At 35.0% G+C, this 23,367-nt stretch overlaps 6 protein-coding genes across 6 annotated transcripts; 3 read left to right on the top strand and 3 right to left on the bottom strand.

Moving 5' to 3' along the window:
* The first annotated feature begins 935 nt into the window (after positions 1-935).
* LOC103850213 (glutathione S-transferase T1) lies at positions 936-2,656 on the top strand. Its single transcript, XM_009126931.3, has 7 exons — positions 936-1,159; positions 1,264-1,337; positions 1,497-1,557; positions 1,643-1,696; positions 1,783-1,862; positions 1,989-2,194; positions 2,295-2,656. Exons 1-7 carry the CDS (start codon positions 1,095-1,097, stop codon positions 2,478-2,480), a joined length of 726 nt encoding a protein of 241 aa, XP_009125179.1. The 5' UTR covers positions 936-1,094; the 3' UTR covers positions 2,481-2,656.
* Positions 2,657-3,272: 616 nt separating this feature from the next.
* Positions 3,273-5,718, top strand: LOC103850212 (20S-pre-rRNA D-site endonuclease nob1-like). The gene is made up of 5 exons (XM_009126930.3): positions 3,273-3,742; positions 3,875-4,844; positions 4,918-5,086; positions 5,195-5,314; positions 5,395-5,718. Exons 1-5 carry the CDS (start codon positions 3,424-3,426, stop codon positions 5,545-5,547), a joined length of 1,731 nt encoding a protein of 576 aa, XP_009125178.2. The 5' UTR covers positions 3,273-3,423; the 3' UTR covers positions 5,548-5,718.
* A 468-nt stretch (positions 5,719-6,186) lies between these two features.
* LOC103850211 (probable LRR receptor-like serine/threonine-protein kinase At1g63430) lies at positions 6,187-9,614 on the bottom strand. The gene is made up of 12 exons (XM_009126929.3): positions 9,239-9,614; positions 8,961-9,099; positions 8,782-8,853; positions 8,510-8,653; positions 8,297-8,428; positions 8,100-8,213; positions 7,961-8,025; positions 7,473-7,864; positions 7,269-7,401; positions 7,033-7,190; positions 6,750-6,950; positions 6,187-6,677 (listed from the first exon to the last, which is right to left on the bottom strand). Exons 1-12 carry the CDS (start codon positions 9,312-9,314, stop codon positions 6,372-6,374), a joined length of 1,932 nt encoding a protein of 643 aa, XP_009125177.1. The 5' UTR covers positions 9,315-9,614; the 3' UTR covers positions 6,187-6,371.
* A 1,797-nt stretch (positions 9,615-11,411) lies between these two features.
* LOC103850209 (acyltransferase-like protein At3g26840, chloroplastic) lies at positions 11,412-14,949 on the top strand. The gene is made up of 13 exons (XM_009126928.3): positions 11,412-11,986; positions 12,048-12,099; positions 12,176-12,231; positions 12,313-12,471; positions 12,543-12,647; positions 12,721-12,827; positions 12,906-13,027; positions 13,134-13,242; positions 13,528-13,658; positions 13,732-14,101; positions 14,158-14,271; positions 14,342-14,427; positions 14,500-14,949. Exons 1-13 carry the CDS (start codon positions 11,659-11,661, stop codon positions 14,807-14,809), a joined length of 2,049 nt encoding a protein of 682 aa, XP_009125176.1. The 5' UTR covers positions 11,412-11,658; the 3' UTR covers positions 14,810-14,949.
* Positions 14,950-15,347: 398 nt separating this feature from the next.
* LOC103850208 (uncharacterized protein At2g33490) lies at positions 15,348-19,142 on the bottom strand. The gene is made up of 9 exons (XM_009126927.2): positions 18,108-19,142; positions 17,732-17,804; positions 17,539-17,610; positions 17,375-17,436; positions 17,208-17,276; positions 17,059-17,087; positions 16,759-16,969; positions 15,694-16,678; positions 15,348-15,595 (listed from the first exon to the last, which is right to left on the bottom strand). The coding sequence occupies exons 1-9, from the start codon at positions 18,225-18,227 to the stop codon at positions 15,573-15,575; spliced, it is 1,644 nt and encodes a 547-aa protein (XP_009125175.2). The 5' UTR covers positions 18,228-19,142; the 3' UTR covers positions 15,348-15,572.
* Positions 19,143-19,391: 249 nt separating this feature from the next.
* LOC103850207 (protein ATAF2-like) lies at positions 19,392-21,497 on the bottom strand. The gene is made up of 2 exons (XM_009126926.3): positions 20,480-21,497; positions 19,392-20,373 (listed from the first exon to the last, which is right to left on the bottom strand). The coding sequence occupies exons 1-2, from the start codon at positions 20,646-20,648 to the stop codon at positions 19,949-19,951; spliced, it is 594 nt and encodes a 197-aa protein (XP_009125174.1). The 5' UTR covers positions 20,649-21,497; the 3' UTR covers positions 19,392-19,948.
* Between the last annotated feature and the right edge of the window lie 1,870 nt (positions 21,498-23,367).

The raw sequence follows: 23,367 nt of genomic DNA, 5'->3' as shown, positions 1-23,367 counted from the left end.
AGTTAATCCAACCAGCCCATTTTGTATTTTCTTGGGAGACCAACTATACTTAGATGTAGCACATGTATATACATTATGTAGTCATATGACATACTATGTTATGGAATTTTATGCAGCTTTAATAAGTGAATCGTGAAAGGGCAAGAAGAGCTCAAAACTAACATGTAATAGAAAGGATAGAAGAGATGTTTCATTTTCATTTTCATCTCTGTCGTTTGCTTCAAAATATTACAGTCAGGTCTCAAACTGGTACAGTCTGATTATAACCTCCACAGAATCCGACTAATAAAATAATCACTCCGACAGAATCCGACTAATAAAAAATGTCATTGTTTACTTTACTTTTTAAAGACAAATCTGAATTTACATTTATTCTATCATGAATATTTTAAAAAAAAATTTATTGTTTGCTATACTTTTGAAATTCATTATAACTTACTCATGTAATAATTCCTATCATCAACTTTCCTTTTGGCATAAACCAATAAACTTAAAAAATAAAATAAAAACGAATCCCCTATACGTACGAACATAAACCAATAAAATGCATCACCCACATTACTAAAAACTTTTAACATTTTCATTCAGCAGGAGTCAAAAATACATTGACATGACTTTGAAAGTTAAAGACTCCAGGCCTGAGTTCTCCTGACATGCACTCACAAAATCCATTATTAAGTCAGAACTCTCAAGAACTCATAATTCTATGTCGATTAATTGGACTAACAATTAACAAATGAAAATGAAACAAATTGAACTAAAAGACAAACAACGTTCGAATCCGGCGCGTAGCGCCGGAATACCTCTAGTTTGATTATATATAGTCAGTTTTCACATGAAAAACAATTTTACTTATTTTGGTTTGGTACATAACGCTGAACTGTATCAATGTGTATAGGTAGTTTATGTTCGTTTGTGTGTATCCGTAAGATAACTCTTTGCCGTTTTCTAACAAACAAACGGCACGATGTCTTAAAATGTAAAGCAGAAACAGCAAGCGAATTTTCTTTGTGTGGACACTTCTTCCCAGATTATCACCTTTCAGTCTGTGTTGTGAAACATTCTCATCCACAGACCACAAGAAGACGACGAAGATGAAGCTGAAAGTGTATGCGGATCGTATGTCACAGCCATCTCGTGCTATAATCATATTTTGCAAGTAATTTCTTCATCCTTCCTTGTTCATTACTGAGATTCATTTTCATTTTTAATAATCTTTACTTGCTCACTTTTTTTTTATTTGGATTATAATTTGATTTAAAGGGTTAACGGAATTGAATTCGATGAGGTTTTGATTATCTTGGCCAAGCGTCAACAGTTGTCCCCTGAATTCAAAGGTTCGTAGAACTAATCGGACATGAGTATATCTGTAGTTTCGAGTTTTGGTGACATATATTTTCAATAGATCATGTTCTGTGTGGGTATAACCAATGTTGATTTTATTTATCCAAGTGAGTGACTAACTACATGAATCTAAATGGTGCTTTGTTTCTCAGAGATTAACCCATTGGGGAAGGTTCCAAGTATTGTTGACGGCAGATTTAAACTCTTCGAGAGGTTACACATAGAAAAAAAACTTACTTCTCTTTTGCATTCTTGCTTCTTTTATTTTTAATGAATAAGTGTGTAATTCATCTCGCAGTCACGCCATCTTGATTTATCTTGCCTCAGCATTCCCAAGTGTAGCTGATCATTGGTAAATGTTTTTGCTTTTGTTTTGACACATGTTCTTGAATACCAAAGTGTGTTCATTTTTTAATACTTACTATGTTCTTTCGTTAGGTACCCAAATGATGTTTCCAAGAGAGCCAAGATTCACTCTGTCTTGGATTGGCATCACACCAATTTACGCCCTGGTGCAGGTTAATAACAACTTCAATATATTATATATAATCATATTCGATATTGATGTTAAGAATTTAACAGAGTCAAATAGAATGACCAGCTTCATGTTTCTGATTCACGGTTGTTTTTTTTTACTATTTCAGCTGGATATGTAATGAATACTGTTCTAGCTCCATTTCTTGGCCGTTCTCTAGATTCGAAAGCAGCTGCGGAAGCTGAGAAGATACTAACCAAGTCTCTGTCCACTCTGGAGACTTTCTGGCTTAAGGGCAATGCTAAATTCTTGCTCGGAAGCAACCAACCATCCGTAGCTGATCTCAGCCTTGTCTGCGAGCTTATGCAACTCCAGGTACACAACATACTACCAATCCAAATTAATCATGCTTCCTTCCTTTTTGCTATGTTTTGGCATTTGATTGTAAACCAACACTTTATGCGATCTTTTGCAGGTTTTGGATGAGAAAGATCGTCTTAGGTTGTTTAGTCCTTACAAGAAAGTTGAAGAATGGATTGAGAATACGAGAAAGGCTACGCAGCCTCACTTTGATGTGGTTCATAAAACCCTTTACGGAGCCAAAGACAAATTTGACAAGCAGCGGAAGATGTCCAAACCGGGTCTTCAATCTAAGATGTAAGAAACCAAACTTGTATTGGTGACGGTTTGGCCAAAACCGGTTTAGCGGATCACTGTAATAACTCGGTTCAACATTCACATTTGTAACCGAAACAAAATAATGTCATAATGTACTCACTTTATCACTCTGCTTTTATAAAATAGGATATCAATCAATGGGAAAATAAGCATTTAATTCTTGAACTATTTGAAATTGGCAATTTAAATATTGAACTATTGTTTGCACACCCTAACTATTTGTTATTTGTTGACTCGGCAAATTGATATCCAGAAAAGTCAACCACTAAGTTAATAATGTCTATCGTTAGTGTTTTACCAATCTTCTTCTCTATTATACCTCAGATACTCGAAATCCCCAAATTAGAATCCTAATCTGAGAGAGAAAGCGATTCCGGTAAGTACATACGAGATTTCCGGTGACGTGACGAAGAATTTCGAGAGTTTTGTTCTTCTTAAAGTTCTTTATTATGTTACCGAAAATCTTCTCTGTAGTTGTCGGACTCGCTTTTTCTCTCAGATTAAGGTTTCAATTTGAGGATTTTGAATATCTGAGGTACAATAGAGAAGAAGATTGGTAAACACTAACGACAAACGTTATTGACTTAATGACTAATTTTTTGGGTATCAATTTGTCGAATCAACAAATAGTTGGAGAATAAAAGTGTATGAGCAATAGTTCGGTATTTAAATTGCCGAATTTAAATAGTGCGTGAGCGATAATTTGGTATTTAAATTGTCGAATTTAAATAGTTCAAGAATTAAATACCCATTTTTCCATCGTCCAATACCCATTTATTTGGCCCAATCAAGGCCCATTAAAATAAGTGAATAAAACGGCAACGTATACAGCACTAGGGTTTTACATTTCTTCTTCTTCTTCGTCTCTCTATCTCTGAGTCTTCTTCGTTGCAGTGGCAAGTAACGTAACTCTAACTCAAGCAATCATGGAGTCGAGTCCAGCGTCGATGTGGAGCTCAATAGTGAAGAAAGATCCTCCGTCAAAGCCTCCAACAACCGACGTAGCTCCGGCGGCGATTCTCGGCATGGTCGGAAACTGCAAATCAACAAAGGGGATATCAGTGGCGGTTGTTGACGCGAACGCCGTCATCGACGGACGCCAGAGCTTAACCGACTTCGCCGACAAATTCGTAACGGTCCCTGAAGTGCTCTCGGAGATTCGTGACTCTGATTCTCGCCGTCGTCTCGAGTTCATCCCTTTCGCGATCGAAACCATGGAACCATCTCCCGAATCTCTCAGTAAAGGTACACAACGAAGTTTTTGAGCTCCTTCGTTAAATGATTAGTGGTTTAGTGATCCGGTTTAATGATGTAATTGGTTTATGTCGTTTCCGGTTTACATATTCGATGGTGAATGCAGTTTTTGTTTTTGTGCAGTTATTAAATTTGCCAAAGCTACTGGTGATTTGCATACACTCTCTGATGTTGATCTCAAGTTGATTGCTTTGACTTACACGCTTGAGGCTGAGGTTCATGGGACCAAGAATCTTAGAGATGTTCCTCCGCCGATTCAAACTGTTAGGGTGAAGAGATTACCTGAGAAGGAGTTACCTGGCTGGGGATCTAATGTGGCTAACTTGGAGGAGTGGGAGGCACTTGAGAATGAGACTGAGGAGAACTCAAACACTGCTTCCAAAATCCTTCCGCTTAAAGACCTTAACATGAACATCCTTCCTTCCGACAGCTGTTACGAGGTTGGTTCTGTTGTGTCTCATACTGAGGATGATGAAGAAGGTGTGAGGAGGCAGAAGAAAACAGAGGTGAAGGTTGAGGGCAAGATGGTTGTGGAAGGAATAGATGCATCACAGGGTGAAAATGATGATGAAGATGGTGGTGATTGGAGGCCTGCGGTTAGTAGCAGTACTCACAGGAAGTTCCTTAGGAGAAAGGCCAAGTGGGAACATTACAATGCCTTGGCTGAGCAAGAAATTCACAAAGATGAAGAAGCTGACAAAGCTGCTAACTTGATCCAGGACACCAATGATCAGATGTCTAATGGCGCTGTTGAAAAGTGTGCAAAAGATAGGGGAAAAAATGATGAGGAGCTTTCTTTCATCCTAAAAGATATGAGGTTGGAGGAAGGGACTGAAGAGACAAATTTGAGCAATGGCGAGGATGATGATGAAGTGGAGGGTGAGGAGATCGATGTTGCTAGTGAGGCTGGTGATACCTTTGGGGCATCATCGATGGCAGATGATGGTGGCAGCGAGCAGAGTTGGTCGTTGAGAGCCTTATCTGAGTCCAGTGTAGCTTGTATAACCGGTGACTATGCAATGCAAAATGTTATTATTCAAATGGGTTTGCGTTTGCTTGCACCCGGAGGTATGCAAATTCGCCAACTAAACAGGTACACCTTTACGAATCAGATCTTCCTTTAGCTGAGAGAGATGTCTTATACTTGATCGCGTATGGATGTTCAGGTGGGTGTTGAAATGCCATGCTTGCTACACAGTAACTCCTGAAATTGGAAGAATCTTCTGTCCCAAGTGCGGTAATGGGGGCACTCTGCGAAAGGTAGCGGTTACAATAGGCGAGAATGGCACCATCATAGCTGCACGTAAACCTCGTGTTACACTTCGAGGGACCAAAGTATGTATAGTCGTTATAAGCAGAAGCTAAACAAAACCACCATGTTTTGCTGTTTGAGTCTGTATTTAAACAAGGAAGCCTTTGTCTTCTTCTTCTTTTGTTGTGCAGTTTTCGATACCAATGCCTAAAAGCGGAAGAGACGCAATCACCAAGAATCTGGTACTGAGGGAAGATCAACTTCCTCAAAAGTATCTCCATCCCAAGACCAAGAAGAAAGCAAGCAAACCGGTTAGTAATTATAGAAACGCTAATCGATAGATGAAGAAAACATTTTGGTTTGATTATTTTGTTGTGGTTTTTTTTTTCAGGGAGATGAGTATTTTATATCAAACGATGTGTTCATGAACCATCACAGTGATAGAAAAGCACCATTGCAGCCTCCTGTGAGAAAAGCTATGGCCGTTTTCAGTCAGAAACGGAACCCTAATGACAACCATTACTCTCGCTCTATGCACTGTTGATCTCTTCTACTTTTACTTGTGCCAAACTGCCAATGTTTTTTTTCTCTCCACATTTTTCTTCTTTTTGATAGTTTCAAAACTAGGTTTGAAAATGTTTAATTTAACATGCGAATTTTGTCACACCATCACCTGCGAATTTGAGGTCAGTTTAATTTAATTTCTTGTTCCAAACTGAAAATTGGTTTACAGAATACTAGAGTCGCAAATAGGAAAATTTTGCAACAAAAAGAGTTTATTTTGCAATATGTATCTCAAAGCAAACTAGCCATAAGGAACACCTGACACTGTCAGGCTGACAGAAACAATTTAACTTTGTGGTTTATTATCTCACCAAGCCCCTGTATTTGTAAGCCTTGAGCTACTAGGCTTTTTTCTCTCTTTTTTTTTTGGTAAAATAATTTATATATATATGATGTTCATTAGCTGCAATGCCAAATCTTAACCTAGTTTATTTTAAATTTATTTTAAAAGAGTTGGAGTGATGGGTTGGTAATTAATCAAGTGCTGAATCAACAACCAAAACCATCTTTATTTTATTATGGATGCATGTATTTGTTATGGTCTCGTGCTCATGTCCTCCTTTCAAGGAGAGAGTAAGTCACGATCCCACGTTTCCCTTAATGTAATTTGCTTCCGTAATTGTTTGAACGTATATGCTTTTAGTTTCTTTATTTAAATGAGAAAAGTAAAAGAGAGAGGCAGAGAGAAAATTGAAGTAACTTGTGTTTTGTTTTATTAGTCTGTTTTTTTTACAAACTCTCTTAGCTTGGAGGAGTAGCCTTAACTGGTGTTCTAAGGTATCAAAGGGGTGATTGGTTTGACTCCTAACATGGAGTGCTTGCCCATTTGCTCCTTTGATATTCATCTTTATCTTCATTAGAAGGCGAAGCTAGCGCGAGTTCGGCCCAAGCCAAAGAAGACGACCTGAGCCCCGCCGAAATGGACACACTGATTCTACTCTCTAATGTCTCACAAAGCTCTTTAACCAAACAACAAGTCTCTTCATCATTCAGGTCCAAGTTCAAGCATTGGCTCGCCACTTCGCATACCGCCTCCAGTTCCTTTTGGTTGAAATGCTCCAGCTCTGGATCCACCAACACTTGTGATGCACCACCAACATACTCCTTTGCCTACACCACAAACCCACTATTATGTTCCATTGGACCCGTTTGGTTGACACATTAGCAATGTTTCAAACTTACCCATTGAACCAAGCATCCTCTTTCTTGGCGCCTTCCACTCGCAATTTCCAGCAAAAGTAAGCCAAATGAGAAGATAATCCCTTTCAAATTCTGATCTCGATGCTCCATTGCATTGGGAAGTACACATATAGCTCCATGATCACTACTCAAGTTCTTCTCTGACCTCACCAGAACCGTCTTCCAGCATTCAAAATCAACCAGCTGCAAAGAAGAAGAAATGATTTAAGAGTAATAGAACCATAGAAGCAAAGCTTTAGCTAGCTGTTCTAGGTTTCAACGTTACCTTGGGAGTAAAATCTTCAGTGAGATACACAGCATTTGAGCAAACCTCAGAGACTGTAAATGGAGGATCGAGTTCAGTATGAAGGTACTTGAGCCCACGTGCGACGCCTATCACAATCTTCATCCGTTTTGCCCACGAGACTAAACTGCCTTCCCCATCTGCACAATAAAAGAACATATCATCATCAGCTAACTCCTACTCTTGAGGAAACATAGCTCTAAGATCATTATGATTACAGTGGAGGTGCTCGTATAGTGTCCCGTTAGATGCATACTCAAAAACAAGCATTCTTGTAAACGGTTTGTTCTCTTTGCAGTATCCGAGTAACTTCCCCACGTTCTCATGCTCTAATCTCGCCAAATCCGCAACCTGAAACAATGAATGGTCAGAGGATATGACTCATGTTTTCTTGCAAGAAGAAGAAGAAGAAGGAGAAGAACCTCTCTCTGGAAATAAAGCTCAAGGTAAGCAGTCCAATCTTCTTCTTTAAAGCAGAGAGAGATCACAGCAATCTCAGTCCCGCCTTCTTCGATCGTTCCTTTGTAGACCTGACTACTTGCACAAGAGTCGATGATATTGCTGAAGTCTTCACACGCCACTTCTAGCTCTTGTCTTGTGAATCTTGAAACGTCCTTGAGCATTTCAGAATCAACGTAGACAGTGAAGTGCTCTTCTTTTTCACTTGCAGATTTCTTCCAAGGAACGATGAGAGTGCGTCTTATGTTGCAGAAGCGTAACGCTGAGAACGTCACAACTAGAAAGAGCAAACCAACCGATGATCCTGTGACTATCTCAAAATCCAGAAGCCACATATGTTTCTTCTTCTTCTTCGCTATACAAAAATGAAAATAAAAAGGTAGGTAAAAAAGAAGGCCTCTGCTTAATCTTATAGATGTCAACAAAGTAAAAACTCATATTTTATACAAACCACATTCTGAAGAAGGCCTCTGCTTAACGTCCTTTGTTTTCATGCAGTTTCCTTGAAACCTCTCTCTACCATTAAACAAAGGAGATATATTTTATCAGCTGTAAAAAAAAGGTAAATCTAAAATGGATTATCTTTTTACCTTGGAAGGTAATCCAAACATCTCGGGATCTTTCCATTGAAGAAGTTGTAAGAGAAATCTGCCACTTTCAAATGAGGAGACTTGCACAAACCAGAGATGTTTCCACTTGGATACCTGATGATTTCAGACAAAACATATATATTTAACATTTTCATCATACACAATTAATACCTTGAAGGTTATTTGGCTAAACTCACTTTTCTGAGGTTGTTGTAGCGACAGGTATACTTCCTTGAAGCCTGTTCCTTTCAATAAGAAGCTCTCTAAGGTACTTCAAGTTTCCAATCTCTGGAGGTAACTCTCCAGTTAAACCATTGCACTGAAGTTTTCTATAAATGTAATTAATGGTTATCTCAGCACGTTATCAGATTAAATGACTTTCCCAAAAGTTTAAAGCTTTTTAATTTTACATTTTCCTGATGTTAGACAAACCCCCAATCTCTGCTGGAATGGGTCCTGTTAGATGATTGTTTCCCAAGTCTAAGATCTTGAGTTTCTTCAACTTTCCTATCTCTTTTGGTATTTTCCCCATTAGAATGTTCCCACGCAGGATCCTAATGACGCATTCCACACACAGAAAAAAAAAAAAAAAAACATCTGAAAAAATTCAAAACTCTATATCCATCATAAAACTTGCATATTTTCAGGTTATTTTTGGTGTCAATAGGAATCAGAACCGTACAGTTCTTGCAAGTACGTTATATGACCAAGTTCTGGCACAAGAAACCCTCTCATCGACGTATCCGATATATTTCTGCATTATCAATCCACCGCATGAAACATATATATCAAATGTCTTCTGATAAAAAAAATAACTTTACAGATAAAGGTGGGAGGCAGAAAGGGATCAAGGCTTCTTACATTTTGATAATGTGATCCTTAGATGGAGAACATTTGATGCCCTTCCAATCACAAGGGTCAGAATCGGGAAAATTCCAATTAGACATGACTAACAAAGGGTCCTTATACATAGCCGCTTTTAATCTCCTAAGAGCTTCCACTGATACAAGCACAACAACAACACTAGAGTTTAAACTTCGTAGACTCAGATACTAATGAGGAAAGTGTTAACATGCATTGTTCACAGAGACTAAAACTTATGAGACTTTCTCAGGTTCCAGGTTGTAGAAATCATGTACCTTCTTTAGAGGCCAATGCGTCACAGGAAACAAAGAGGAACCCTACTAGAACAATACTCACAAGAGGAAGCTCCATACTTGCAGTAAATAAGTAAAAAATCTCTTCTTTTTGTTATCAACCTTTTCAAAGATTCCTTAATTCATTTGAAGCAAGCAAAACCCAGAACTTCTCACTGAGTAATCACCACAAAGACCCCATGAAAAATTTAACAACAAAGACAAATATATTTTTTTTTGGGGTAAAAAAGAGACAAAGAGATTTATTGGAGAATGATTTGTAACTGAGAAGAACGAGATTTGACAACAAGGAAAAAAACTTTAAATAATAATACTTTGTATCTAACAGTTAGCAAAAACCTATCAAAGAAAAAATGAAGTTTCTAAGTAACAGAGACTGACGAAGAAGACAGAGAGAGAAAGAGAGACCCGTGGAATCAAATGACAGTTTTGTATTTTTGTTTTATTCTGGAAGGGGTAAGAAATTGTGCTTTAATCTTTCTTTTTTTTTCTTTAAAGAAAGATGGAATACAATTTTCATTTAATTATAAGGCTTCTTTTTTGTAAAAGAATTATAAGCCTCTTTATCTTTAACTAAAATTACTTTATTACATTAAATTATTGCAAATCTATGTACATTTGTAGATTTATTTTATATTTCTTTCTTATTTAGTATATTAAATTGGAAGCCAAAAATGATGAAGGTATTGAATTTCAGAAGACCAATGTATGAACATGCATCATATTACCTGATAGAGAGGGACAAAATGGTTTATTATATGATGACTCAGACCTGCTACCAATCAAATTTACGAATATATATATTATAATTTCTTCCTTTTATAAAGAAAATGGAATTTACATTTTTATGATTTGTATTAATGTTATTATCATATTTTGGTTTTAGCATTTATCATATATTGGAATGTACGTACTACAAAATGTAATCTGTAAAAGTCTAAAAGATTAGCAAATAAATCTACGTATACACACTTTACATGAAATTACATTTTTTCTGGTGCTCTTCTTTATTTTCTTTTTTATTCATTCAATATAATAAGGTAAATTAGGATTCACATCTAAAAGGGGGTCCTACTCTAACTAATCTGCATTTCTTTGTCATTTTCTAATCATTTTCATTACTAAAAATATATTTCCTTGTAATAAATTTCTCTTATGGTTATTCTAATTATGCTTTTAAATTTGGTAGATCTCTAGCCAATTATTAAACAATATTCTTAAGGTAAGTTCTAGTGGAAGTAATGTATGATTGCACACAAAATAGAATATAAAAATCGTCACTTTTTGGAAAGCTATCTGCACCTTTTTCATCGTTTGAATAATGTGTACACATCTTAAGTGACGGTAGATAATGGTTATGGTTGATTGTCCAGTAGTTATATAAACTTTACGGTAAAATTTAGTCCGTAAATTTAATTTCATATTACGATCATTTTTTTGGGGTTTAAAAACTAAATAAAGTATAAATAATAACTTTTATTTATAAAAAGAAATTAAAATTATAAACATTGTTGCTCAAAAAAAAAAACTATAAACATTGATACCTTCAATGAATGAGCTTTCTTTATTTAATATAAAAACATAATGGACCTTTATTAGGCTTTAGACATCAAGTAAAGTTATAGATTCTAGTATTTTAGTGGATTTATAAATCCTTTTTAAGATTTAGAAATATTTTATAAATCTACTAATTTTTTAAATCGAACAAGTGGATTTAAGAAATATTTATATTAATTTCAAAATCAAAATAAATGAATTAAATAGATTTGTAACTAAACCTAAATAACGATTATTAATTTTTTTTAGTTAAAAGCTATGAACTGTCTTTAACCGAAGCTAAAAACCCAGTCAATAGACCGGAATTAATCATGGCCTTAGTGAAATTTATACCATCCAGTGACAAGCAGAATATCTGTTTCGTCATTTGTGCTAGGGGTAATACTGCCAGTTACAAGAACATATGCAATGGGTCGTTGTTCTGGATGATGGTACAATAAAATAGGTGACGTTCATTTTTCTAAAAAGGAACTAGTCAACTGTATTTATGTTAATCTCAGTATCATATTAATCTTTTACTTGATCATCATTTTTAATAGCGTTTGGATTAGTCATTGTAAGTTTACTCGAACAAACTAGTTTTATCTTAATCTAAACCCTAAATAAACTGTAATATGGTTGGTGAATTGAATTTCATATAACCAAGTCTAAACCAAATTCAAACCGAAAATGTAAAATCCCAAACCGACCTCGAGAGAAAAAAGAAGAAAAGAGTGGAAAGAATGGCGGAGCACGCATCGCTGGCTGTTTTCTCGTGAGCACGAGCTTCTCATGTTCCATTGCTTGAAGATGAAGTTAAACAACGAGAATGTTCATCTACCATTGATACTCGAGTTCTCTCGTCAATGGCGATTACCATCACCGATGGTATCTGTCCCATCTTCTCCTCAGGTTCAAGAATACCTCATTTTTCCTACTTGAAGTCAAACCAACGGCTGACTTCCATCGCGCTTGGACGTCTCCGGGATGGATCAAAAGCGACGGCCACGGTGAATCCCTATTCAGACACGGAGGCGGCGAGGCCGGAGGAGAGGAAGAGTTTGATGGACTTTTTGGCTGAAGCTGAAAATTTCTACATATCAGAGGGGGGAGATGGAGGTCCACCTCGGTGGTTCTCTCCATTAGAATGCAGCTCACGCGCTCCAGGATCTCCTCTTCTCCTCTATATACCTGGTTCGTCCTTTTTAATATTGCTTCTTATAGAAACGTGTGTCTCAAGTTAAAGAAACTACAGGGATCGATGGTACTGGATTAGGGCTCATTCGCCAGCATAGGAGACTTGGAGAGTAAGTAATGTTTGATACTAACTTTACTCAATCTTCTTTCTAATCTCTCATTGGCTTTTTGATCATATATATATAGGATATTCGACGTATGGTGCCTTCACTTTCCAGCCACGGATCGTACACCTGCTCGAGGTTCCCTTCTTATCTGTTGTTTCATTACCGTTTTTTATAATTAACTGGATTATTAATCTTTGTTTTTATGTAAATTTGCAGACATTGTGAGACTCATTGAGAGGACAGTTCGGTCAGAACACAACCGTGTCCCAAACAGACCCATCTATATAGTTGGAGAATCTGTTGGAGCTTGTTTTGCTCTAGATGTTGCAGCGAGTAACCCTGATATTGATATTGTCTTGATTCTTGCTAATCCAGGTAAAAGGATACTACTCGCTTTCTCTTGATTCTTTCGTCTTGTGCTCATTTTAAGACACTCTTTGATGCAGTCACAAGCGTAAACAACTTCATGTTGCAACCGTTATCGAGTCTACTGGAAATATTGCCCGACCAAGTTCCCAGCTTGATAGAAGATAACTTTGTGTTTCGTGAAGGTGAAGCAACAGACTAGGTTTCAATGCCAGGTTTTGCTTGAAAGTCAGGGCTAACGGTATTTTGTTATTATAGGTTATCATCAGTATGCAGCAATGTTCGAGAGTATGCTGAATGAAACTGTCAAGCAGATGGGTGGAGGACTCTTAGGAGACATCTTTGCAGCCTCGGCTAATCTTCCTGTAAGACTCTACTTTTAGGAGAACAAATCATTTATTGCATGTGTTTTATCATAGTGTTTAACTAGTAACTATTAACAGACTCTGGCTAGAATCTTTCCCAAGGAAACACTTCTGTGGAAACTTCAACTGCTCAAGTCTGCTTCAGTATCTGCGAAGTCCCACATGTACACAGTCAAAGCCCAAACCCTGATACTTCTGAGGTTCATAAACTTCTTTGTTTTCATTATTAAATTACAAGTTGAAGTCCAGCGATAAATTTTCTTAAGAAGCTGAGTTGTAGCTATAATACGTCTATGAATATTGCAGTGGACGTGATCAATGGCTACAGAACAAAGAAGACATTGAAAGACTCTGTTGTGCATTGCCGAAATGTGAAGTCCGTGAGTTTGCGAACAATGGACAGTTCCTCTTCTTGGTAAGGTGCTCTTTTTGTTATACAATTTCCAATAAATCGTTAGACGGTAATTAGACGCTTTATAGGTGGGATATGTGTTGTTACTAGGCGGCACCTAGACGCCGTTTTTAGAACATTTAATTTATAGATTCACAACATCTTGCTGCATTTTGAGTCCTATTTCAGTGAGGTGATGAAGCAAATATAGTCTGTAGCAGTCTTTAACCAATATAGAGACTTGTTGCATCATCAAGATTGTGTTTGGTTTACTAATGAACAGCTCGATTGTTTCTTTATATATGTTAGGAGGATGGAGTAGACCTGGCGACCATCCTTAAGATTGCCTATTATTATCGCCGTGGGAAGAAACTTGATTACATTTCTGATTACACTCTGCCTACTCCCTTTGAGCTCAAAGAGTTTGAACAATCACAAAGGTAAGTGACTTCAATCAACACAGTATCCTGTAAGTAAATACTGAAGTAGTATTATTATTTTTCTGTGCCTCAGATTGCTAACAGATGCTGTTTCTCCAGTATTCCTCTCAACTCTAGACAACGGTACAGTAGTAAGATCACTTGCAGGAATACCTTCAGAGGGACCTGTTCTGTATGTTGGCAACCACATGTTGCTTGGTCTCGAACTGCGTCCAGCAGCTATTCATTTCTTGAAAGAGAGGAACATTATCTTGCGTGGCCTTGCACATCCACTGATGTTTGCCAAAAAGATAGGCTCAAAGCTCCCTGATATGCAGATGTTCGACTCAGTTAGGATCATAGGCGCAGTTCCCGTCTCGAATACAAATTTCTACAAGCTGCTTCGTTCAAAGGCTCATGTGGTCTTGTATCCTGGAGGTGTCCGTGAAGCCTTGCACAGAAAGGTAACTTAATTGTTTGTGTTTCCTTCATGTTTTTTGCTCTGACACATTTTCTGCAGGGTGAAGAATACAAGCTGTTCTGGCCTGAACATTCAGAGTTTGTAAGGATTGCATCTAAGTTTGGAACAAAAATCATTCCTTTCGGCGCTGTTGGAGAAGATGATCTCTGTCAAGTAAAGGACAAATCTATTCTTCCTTCTAGTTTTTGTTTCAGTCAGTAACTTTCTTGGAGTAATATCACAGATGGTTTTGGATTACAATGATCAAATGAAGATCCCTTTCTTGAAGAACATCATAGAAGAGATAACACAGGACACTATTAAGCTGAGGTATTATATTCATTCTCTTTTCAAGATTGTATATATAGTAATGAAAATGTGGTGGTGATAAAATATGATCAGGAATGATGAAGAAGGCGAAGTGAGGAACCAAGATTTGCATATGCCTGGACTAATTCCAAAGATTCCTGGACGATATTACATATACTTTGGGAAACCGATAGAAACAAAAGGTAGAGAGAAAGAGCTAAATGATAAAGAGAAAGCTCATGAGGTTTACTTGGAGGTCAAGTCTGAAGTAGAAAGGTGTATGACGTATTTGAAGACCAAAAGAGAAAGTGATCCTTACAGAAACATATTCCCAAGGCTGCTTTATTACCTCTCACATGGTCTCTCTTCTCAAATCCCAACCTTTGATCTCCCAAATCATTGAACTTTTGCTACTAAACCTCCAACATGAGATAAGTGTTGTTTCAAACAAAACCTTTTATTTGATATACCTGACAATGAATATCATTAAATCTTTGATAACTTACAAAATAAAGAAAAAAATGTAATACAACTTCGGAATCAAAGTTTCAAATGGTTATGTCAAAATATCTTGAATTTTCTGGGTAATGGTACTCCAGAGATATCTATGGATGCATAGTACAATAAGAAGTAATCATCACCAACACTATGGAACCTTCTGTGATTTGAAGAGATGTTTCCACCAGCAATACTAAGAATGGCAAAGAGAGAACAGGTGTGAGTCAGATGTAAAATGTGTCAATTTCTTTGGCTTGAGCGTTGTGAGTAGTATATGAGACCTGATTAGTTTGCCCATATGTATATCTTCCTGACAAGAGAGACTCTTCAAAAGAACCAATCAATGATCTTTGAATGGGACGTCCACTCAAGCTTCTACCGAACCTTTTACATATATTGAGGAACCATTTATGGGATGCAGATCACTGGAGTAAAATGATAGATGAGGAACCATTAAATTTCCTTCTCCTAATTTTCAGAAAACAACTAAATTTTTTTCAAAGTTACAAAGATATGTAAGGGAAACAAAAAACAGTATAGTGCTACAAATTAGGAGATTTTCTTCAAAAAACCAAAGAACTACAAAATAATCAGACTTGTATATTTACTTTCTACAAACCAACGTTTTGATCAAACGCCACGCCACAGCTAGCTACTACTACACATCTTCATCGTCCAATCAATTTTACTCCTGCGTTTGACATAAACAACAACTCCTGTCTTAAAATCATGGGTGATGATGAAGATTTAGCAGTTCCAAGGTTACCAAAAAAACACAGCGCTCGTTACCTCTTATTTGACCGCTCTGAGAAGCAGCTTCCCCGACCCGAGACCGAGACCGAGAGAGCGATCTGAGATTCATCAGAGACGCTGGAGTTAGAGGCAGAGGCGGTGGAGAGACTACTCTGTCAGTGTCAAGAAAGGGTTGGTCTCTCTGGTTTATTGAAGGTATGGAGTAGCTTCTTGGTACAACCAAAGGTGGAACCGGAAGTGGTGATGCTACAATGTTCTTGGACACAGCTACATTGCTTCTTTCTTGACTCCACGTGGTTACAGGAGCTGAGTGACCAGTCAGAACAGGAGATTTAGAGCGTCGTGGAGGAGCAGATTGACCCGGTGGTCTAGGAAGCTCATGGAGTTCGTTGATCCGCGGAGAAGAAGCGAGAGGAGGTGAAGCCGCAGGAGACATCCTTGGAGAAGATGAGTGAGCCTGACCCGGAACTGGAAGACGGGTTGAGGATGGTTTGACCGGTCCAGAAAAGGCGTGCTGAGTAGTTTCTGAAGGACGAGGGAGACGGGAATAGATGTTGCTTTCCGCTTCTTTATGAACGGTTTTTATCGGTTCAAGCGGAGACGAATGCCATAAGTGTGCACTGTGGTTTGCTTGCGTGAAGATTGATGAGGACTTTGAATCGACAGGAGTTGGTAATACGTAAGCGTTTGCAGACTTCTCATGAGGGAACAACGGTGCTGAATGGCTGCTCTTTCTGCGATCTTGGTATGACATTGGGTTCTCTTCTCTATGATCTGCATTTACCTTCGTCGATCCTTGTGGTGTAGGTAGAGCTTCTACTCTCTGCTCACTTGTTATGTAGTCAAAACTGAGTTCTCCATCTCTCTTAAAATGTCGGTCATCATCATCATCATCCTCACTAGATTCCATTTCGTTCTCGTTATCAGAGAGCTCACAGTCGATGTGTTGTCTCTCTGCAGCAATTCTGACTTGTTGCCCTACTGCCTCAAGTGATTTTAGACCAGCCAAGAACAGATGCTTCTATGAAAATGTAAAGAAAAAGAAAGTATAAGAGACAGTAATTGAGCAGTTCAGTTGCCTTATTTTGGGGGGGAAGGTACCTGAGCAGTGTGGTGGCGGGCTGCTTGTGTGAGGAGACTTCGAGCTTGTCCTTCCTTTAGAGATTTTAATCGGAAAATGCACAAGGTGGCCTCGTCTTGTAGCTCATCACGAGCAGTCTCCAACTGTCGGCGTATAAGTTTCTCCCCTTTACTGCCTTTAAGGTGTACCTTGTCTTTCACATGCTCCATCACCATGTTCTTAACAACGTCTCTGTAAGTTAAGACTCAAGACGTTTAGGCAAAAAATTAATCAAACAAATACTGAGAAAGGAAAAGACTACATTGCAGGAGATAACTGACCTCTTTTCTTCACATTGTTGCTTCATATCCTGAGAGGGAAAGATAATAAAAAAAGATTAGCGGATCTTTATCAAGGTTTTGTTTCGTCAATTTGGTCCTTTTTTAACCCTTGCTCAAACTATATTAACTAGACTAAAGCTAGAGCATACCTCGACGGTTCTAAGGTCACTGAGAAGTGACTCTGACGGTCGTGTAATGGTCTTGAATATTTGAGAACGCTAAAGGAAAAAAGCAAAACAAGAACTTGTCTCAGTTTGATCACAATTTATACATATACGGCTTCAGGGAAAGTACAAGGGTGCAACATACAACTTACATAAGTGTCGACGAGTTTCTGAAGCTCAAACTGAACTTGACCCAACTTGAGCAAAATTCTACCTTCAGAAGAAAGAAACAATGTTACAGCATGTAAAACAAGACAAAACAAAACATCCATCCATGACAGATGAATCTTCCAAAAAAAAAAGAAAACAGACTTACCACTTTCTTCATCGTTATGAGGAGAGATTTGCTCCAAGCATGAACCCATCTCCCCCAATGATTCAGAAAACTCTGACAAATAAAACAAAAATGATTTAGAGTCTAATACATATACTAATGTTGGACTATGAACCAGAGTGGATGATAAAAAGTTGTAAAAACATCACCAAAAAGTAGAGAATATGAATTTTACCATAAGCGCTATTGGCAGTGGCAGCAGCAACAGAGAGTAATCTATCATATCTCTCTCTCATTTCTTGCATATCCTGGAATCAACAATTAATTATACACCACATATATATCCAAATTATAAACAAACATTTTTAACCTCATTTATCATTAAAACCAAATTTAATGAATCATCCAGTCTAATTCCGGAAACAAAACAACCAAGTAACTAACTAACACCAGTTACCATAACTAACTAACTACATGTCTATTTGAACTAATGGGTTAATTACGTCTTTTTATCAGAAATTTTACCACATAAACTCGAACAATCAAAAGCAAACAACCCAGAGAATTAAAAAAAAAAAACTAGCTTAAAACCTCATCTACAAAATGTGTACCTTGGAGGCTCGAGCAAGGCCATCAATCTGTGTAGTAGGAAAAAGCTCTTCAATATTAACCGCATCGACCTTGGTGGGCAATGCGAATCTCCTTAACCTCCCTAACGATGCTTTCATCATATCTCCCGATAACCCTAATCAATCAGAACAAACTCCTCTACAAATTCAGAGAGTTCCTAACAATATGAGATTTCGCGAGAGGATACAGAGAGAGAGAAGTGAGATTCAAGTATGGTGGTAATAATGTGTTCAATGTAAGAAAGAAAGAAAGAAAAGCTCTAAAAAGTTGTCTTTTTTTTTTTTGGTTGGTCAAAGAAAGAAACAGATCGAACAGCCGGAAAGACGGAGACGAGACCAATATTGGGGAAGAAATCTCACGCGTGTAAGTAATGACCAACGGCTCAGATTTGACATTTTACACGTGGCCTGATCTCAACTGATATTAAAGGTCAAAAAGTCTAAAAGTTTTATGACAGTGCCGACACGTCATCATTTTGGATTTGACCGGATGATGGTCAAACATATCTGCCCTGTTGTTTTCGTCAAGGAGTTTAGATTTGAACATTTGAATTCTTATGTTGATTTCAATTGGATCATATAAATTATGTGACTTTGAATATGACTCGCTTGATCATCATGAGAACAAGACTCGCTTGTAATCATATCGATATCATCGGAGCATTATGATTACGACGGGCAATAGGGCAATGTTTTTTTAATAATATTAATTATATTAATCATTCTGATCAGGCATTGGATAAAAAAATTACAAGTACACCAGAGAACATAATAACACTCAAATGAAATATAAGGAAGACATTTAAGATCAAATTTCTGTATCTATATTGGAGTCACAATAATTTTATTTTGTATTTGCAGTTTTTGTTTTAAAATAATTTTATTAAATAAGTTTATGTGTGTTTTGATAATAGTATTTTAATTATTTATTTATTTTTTCAGGATTTTTATTATTATTAATAATATTTCATTTTATTAATTTTAAAAGTGAAAACCAAAAACTAAAAACCAAAATTTAAAACAATCATTTATATTTTTTCAAAAAACTAAAATCTATTGCAATATCAAAAACCAAAAACCAAATTTAAAAACTAAAAATCAAAAACGAGAAGATAAAATCTAAAAATTAGAAAAACAATCATCACCTTAAAGTACTTTGTATAATATTTGGAGAGAGCGGCACAACCCTCCACTGGATAACGAGCAGGATTACAATTTCTACTTATCAAAATCATATAACCCTTAAAAAAATCATATAATGTTATGGTTTTGGGCCAACTGTCCAGAACAATATATTACTACATGAATTCAAATGCTCTGGAAGCTAAACCCAAAATCATAACATTATATGATTTTTTTAACTACGTACTATCTAATAAGTATGATAACTATTGTAGTTTTTTTTTTAATTAGTTTTAGAGTTTTCTTACGTGCATGTAATAAATTACCATCTTTTGGTAAAAATAATAAATTATTACGTATAAACGTGTTTTTGAAAGCCACTCTTTTCTTCTTCAAAATTTCTTTCTCAAATCTGAAAAAGGACTAAAAGGCAATTTAGGTCTGCAGCAACTAGGTGATAAAGTTTTGGACTATGATAATGTATTGAGAATCTAATGCTCTGATTCAAAGAACTATTATTATTATTACTGATGAGATTCTGTTGTGCTTTCATTCCGATTCTTATAAACTGGTCTTTACAATTTGTTCTTTATTTTTTTTTATTCGTGACAAAACTACATAATAAGTATAATAATAATTCTTAAAAAAACTAACCCACCCGTTTTTAAGAACATCTTCATAAAGCAAGCCATCAGAAGAAGCTAAGGTGGAGAAGGAGATGGAGGAAGAATATTTCCATCTTTCTCTATAAGAAGATCCAAACTCTCTGCATCAACCGTTTCTTTTTCTTCATTTTCTCCTTCTTCTTCGGATTCAGGTTCGTTATTCTTGCGAAAAACATGGCACAAAACCCAATCAGTCTCTGAAATTGTCAACGGGAGGCTAAATACATCCATGAACCAATTGTATTGTGGAGATTCGTCTTTATCTGACAAAAGAATATCGTCGGGCTCTTCATGATCAACGAAAGTGAATGGACGTTTGATACCGACTAATGTATCATTATTCTTTGGATCTAACACACCAGTTTCTTCTCCGATTTGTTTCCAAATACTATGAGAGTTGAAAGTAACTTGGCCTTCAAGTTTTCTGCAATAAAAGTACCAATGTGTTTCTCTTGGATAGCCTGAAATAACAAATAGAGATAGAGACCGAACGTTAGTTCATTAACCCATAAGCAAAACCCGGACAATGGAACACGAAACCTAGATAGAAAATCTGGTTAATCTTACCAGGCAGGTCACGAGGACGTCTTGAGAAGATATCATGACACTCTTCAGGTACATTGGGAGCTCTCATTCGTTGTTCCAGAGCTTTTGTCGTCAAGAAATATTTTGAAATCTCACAATCTGTTGGACGAAACCTGAATCCTACAGGCAAAGCTTTGTGTTTTGGTTCCATTATTTGAAAGAGTATTTATCAATGGCTTTGTGATGAGAGTAATATCGTGAATCCTAATTGGATGACAATATATAGTGACGGAGTTCTTTCGTAAATAAGGACATCTAAAAATTAAAAACAAAAATGAGTACATATGATAATACATGTGCGTGGGTCGTATCTCTTATATATTAATTGAGAAACATTATAACATATTTTTTGTAACCATTTGTCATTGTTAGAATGATTATTAGAATCTTTACAGAAATAGATTGATATATTTAAATATATAAAAAACTTTTTATTAAACTAACCATAAATTCACTATTAATGTTATTTATTATTTCTGTAAATAAAACTTACAAAATTGCCTAATGTGGCTAAAATATATATGATAATTAATGATTTTGAATAATAAAGATTTGATAAAAATTATTGTATCTTCTATCATATTTGTTTAATTTTAAACTATTAAAATAAATTAAACAACCACATTAACCATATAAGAAAAATTTAAATTTTTCTGTATATGTTATATTTGAAATTTAAGAAAACAACTATAAATTAATAAAACTGTTAAAAGTCTCACATCCAATTTTATAATCCACGGTTTAAATTTTTTATGACAAGATACAAATTATTACAAAATCATATAAGTAGAAAGTCTCATCTAATAATTATTAAGATTACATATATATATATATATATATATATCGTTTTAAATTATACTATATACCATATAAAACATATAAATAGTTTAATTTTGAAATTTACTTTGAACAAACTTTTTTTGATAAAAGCTTTGAACAAAATTGACAACTTAATTTTATAAAAAAATATAAATTACTAAAACTATTAAAGACAATTCTCCTAAATAGACAATTTTCAAGTTTTTATCACAAAATAGACACTAAGGAGGAAAATGACCAAAAAGAATTCATTTAATAGGTAAAAATACCTTAATACCCTAGATATATAAATACAAATAAATAAATAAAATAACTTTTTTAGAGTTTCAAATTATATGTTTTCAAATTCAAATTTTTTTATAATTCTTTTTTCAAAATTTCTTTTTGTAATTTGAAATAATTTTTGAAACTATTTTTCAAATTTTTATATTCAAATTTTTAATAGTTATTTTTATTTTATAAAATTTTAAAACTTAATTCTAAATCCTCACCCTTTAACTTTAAACCCTAAGGTTTGAATTAGTTAACCCTATGAGTATAAGTGTATATTTACCTTTTTAATAAAACATTTTGGTCATTTTGATCCTTAAAATCTATATTTGTGACAAAAACTTTTTTAGTGATATCCTAAGATATTTCTCAGCTATTAATCCCCCAATGAAAATTTTGTTATTATTAATTTAAAGTTTTCTTCTATAAAATTTACAAATGATTAAAAAAACCATATAAGTAAAAAGCATCATTTAATAGAAATTAATATTTAAAACTAATATAAAAAATAATATATATATTATATCATTTAAATTAAATTATATATCCTATCATATAGAAAAAAATATTGTTTGGATTAATAGTTTTTATTTATATGTTTGCACTATTTTAATTATATATGTAATAGTTACTGACTTTTTAATTATTCATTATATATTTATTATTTCACAATATGTAAAAAACTACAATTCATAATATAATTTTTATATATAATGTTCATCCCGCGCAAGAAGCGGACGTAACCTAGTTTATAGTATTATAATCTAACACAAAACAATTAGATTATTATTATTGCATTAGAAAAACTACAAAAATAATTCATATATTAATAAATTTATAGAAATGAGCAAGCTCAAAGAATTATTAAAATGAAAAGAAAAATGATTCTAATTTTGACTGGTAAACATAGTTATTGTATGAAACTATTTAATCACAAATATAATAATGAACACTAAGGTGAATTAATCCGCCTGATGAATTAGACTTCAAAGTTTTATTTGGCGGGGTGAATTAATTGTATTTTTGTTTTGTTTATATCAAAGAGACTTTCTGTTGTGGCTATTGGAATTGGATTCTTGAATTTGATACTGATGAAGAGGAAAAGAGAATGTCTTTTGTTTTCTTCATAGTTAAGGCAGAGAGGAGGGAGAACAACGAGTTGTAGTTTGATTGGAACTTCAAGCATCCTTTCGAAAGGTTTGGATGAAAGACACATACTGTCATTGGGATATAATTAAGAACCATGTATTTCATCCCCCCATGAGAACATAAAATTTTATAATTACTTATTAATATATATATATATATCTATATATTACTAATAAAAAACTTATAATGATAAATTATTATTTGTGCTTTCGTTTAAAAATTCTTACGTATTATAATTTTTTTGAAAACCACTTTGTACACTATATTCATCATATAAAAATAAATCTTAAAATTGACTTAATATTCTCTTTTCGATTATATAAAATTAAAAATTTGACATGATTAATATTTAGTTATGTGTTTTCTATTTTTAAATTTTGAACTTTTTATTATACTTTTTCAGATATTAGATAGATAGATAGTTTTGTCTTAAAATAGTGAATTTGAAAGACTCAACCCATTATTACCAAAATTATATGAAAATTTCTTTTTCCTAAAATACAGAACCTAGAAAAATTTTATTACCATATTTTCAATAAGAATTAGATTTTGATATTTCTCACCTACGATAAAAGCTTATAAATTAATAATATCAGGAGTATAATTTTATTAATCTAGTAAAGTATTATTTT

Source organism: Brassica rapa, chromosome A07 (assembly GCF_000309985.2).
Source record: "Brassica rapa cultivar Chiifu-401-42 chromosome A07, CAAS_Brap_v3.01, whole genome shotgun sequence".
NCBI lineage: Eukaryota > Viridiplantae > Streptophyta > Magnoliopsida > Brassicales > Brassicaceae > Brassica > Brassica rapa.
Note: the sequence above shows the minus strand (reverse complement) of the source record. Positions and strands in the feature narration are given on the sequence as shown.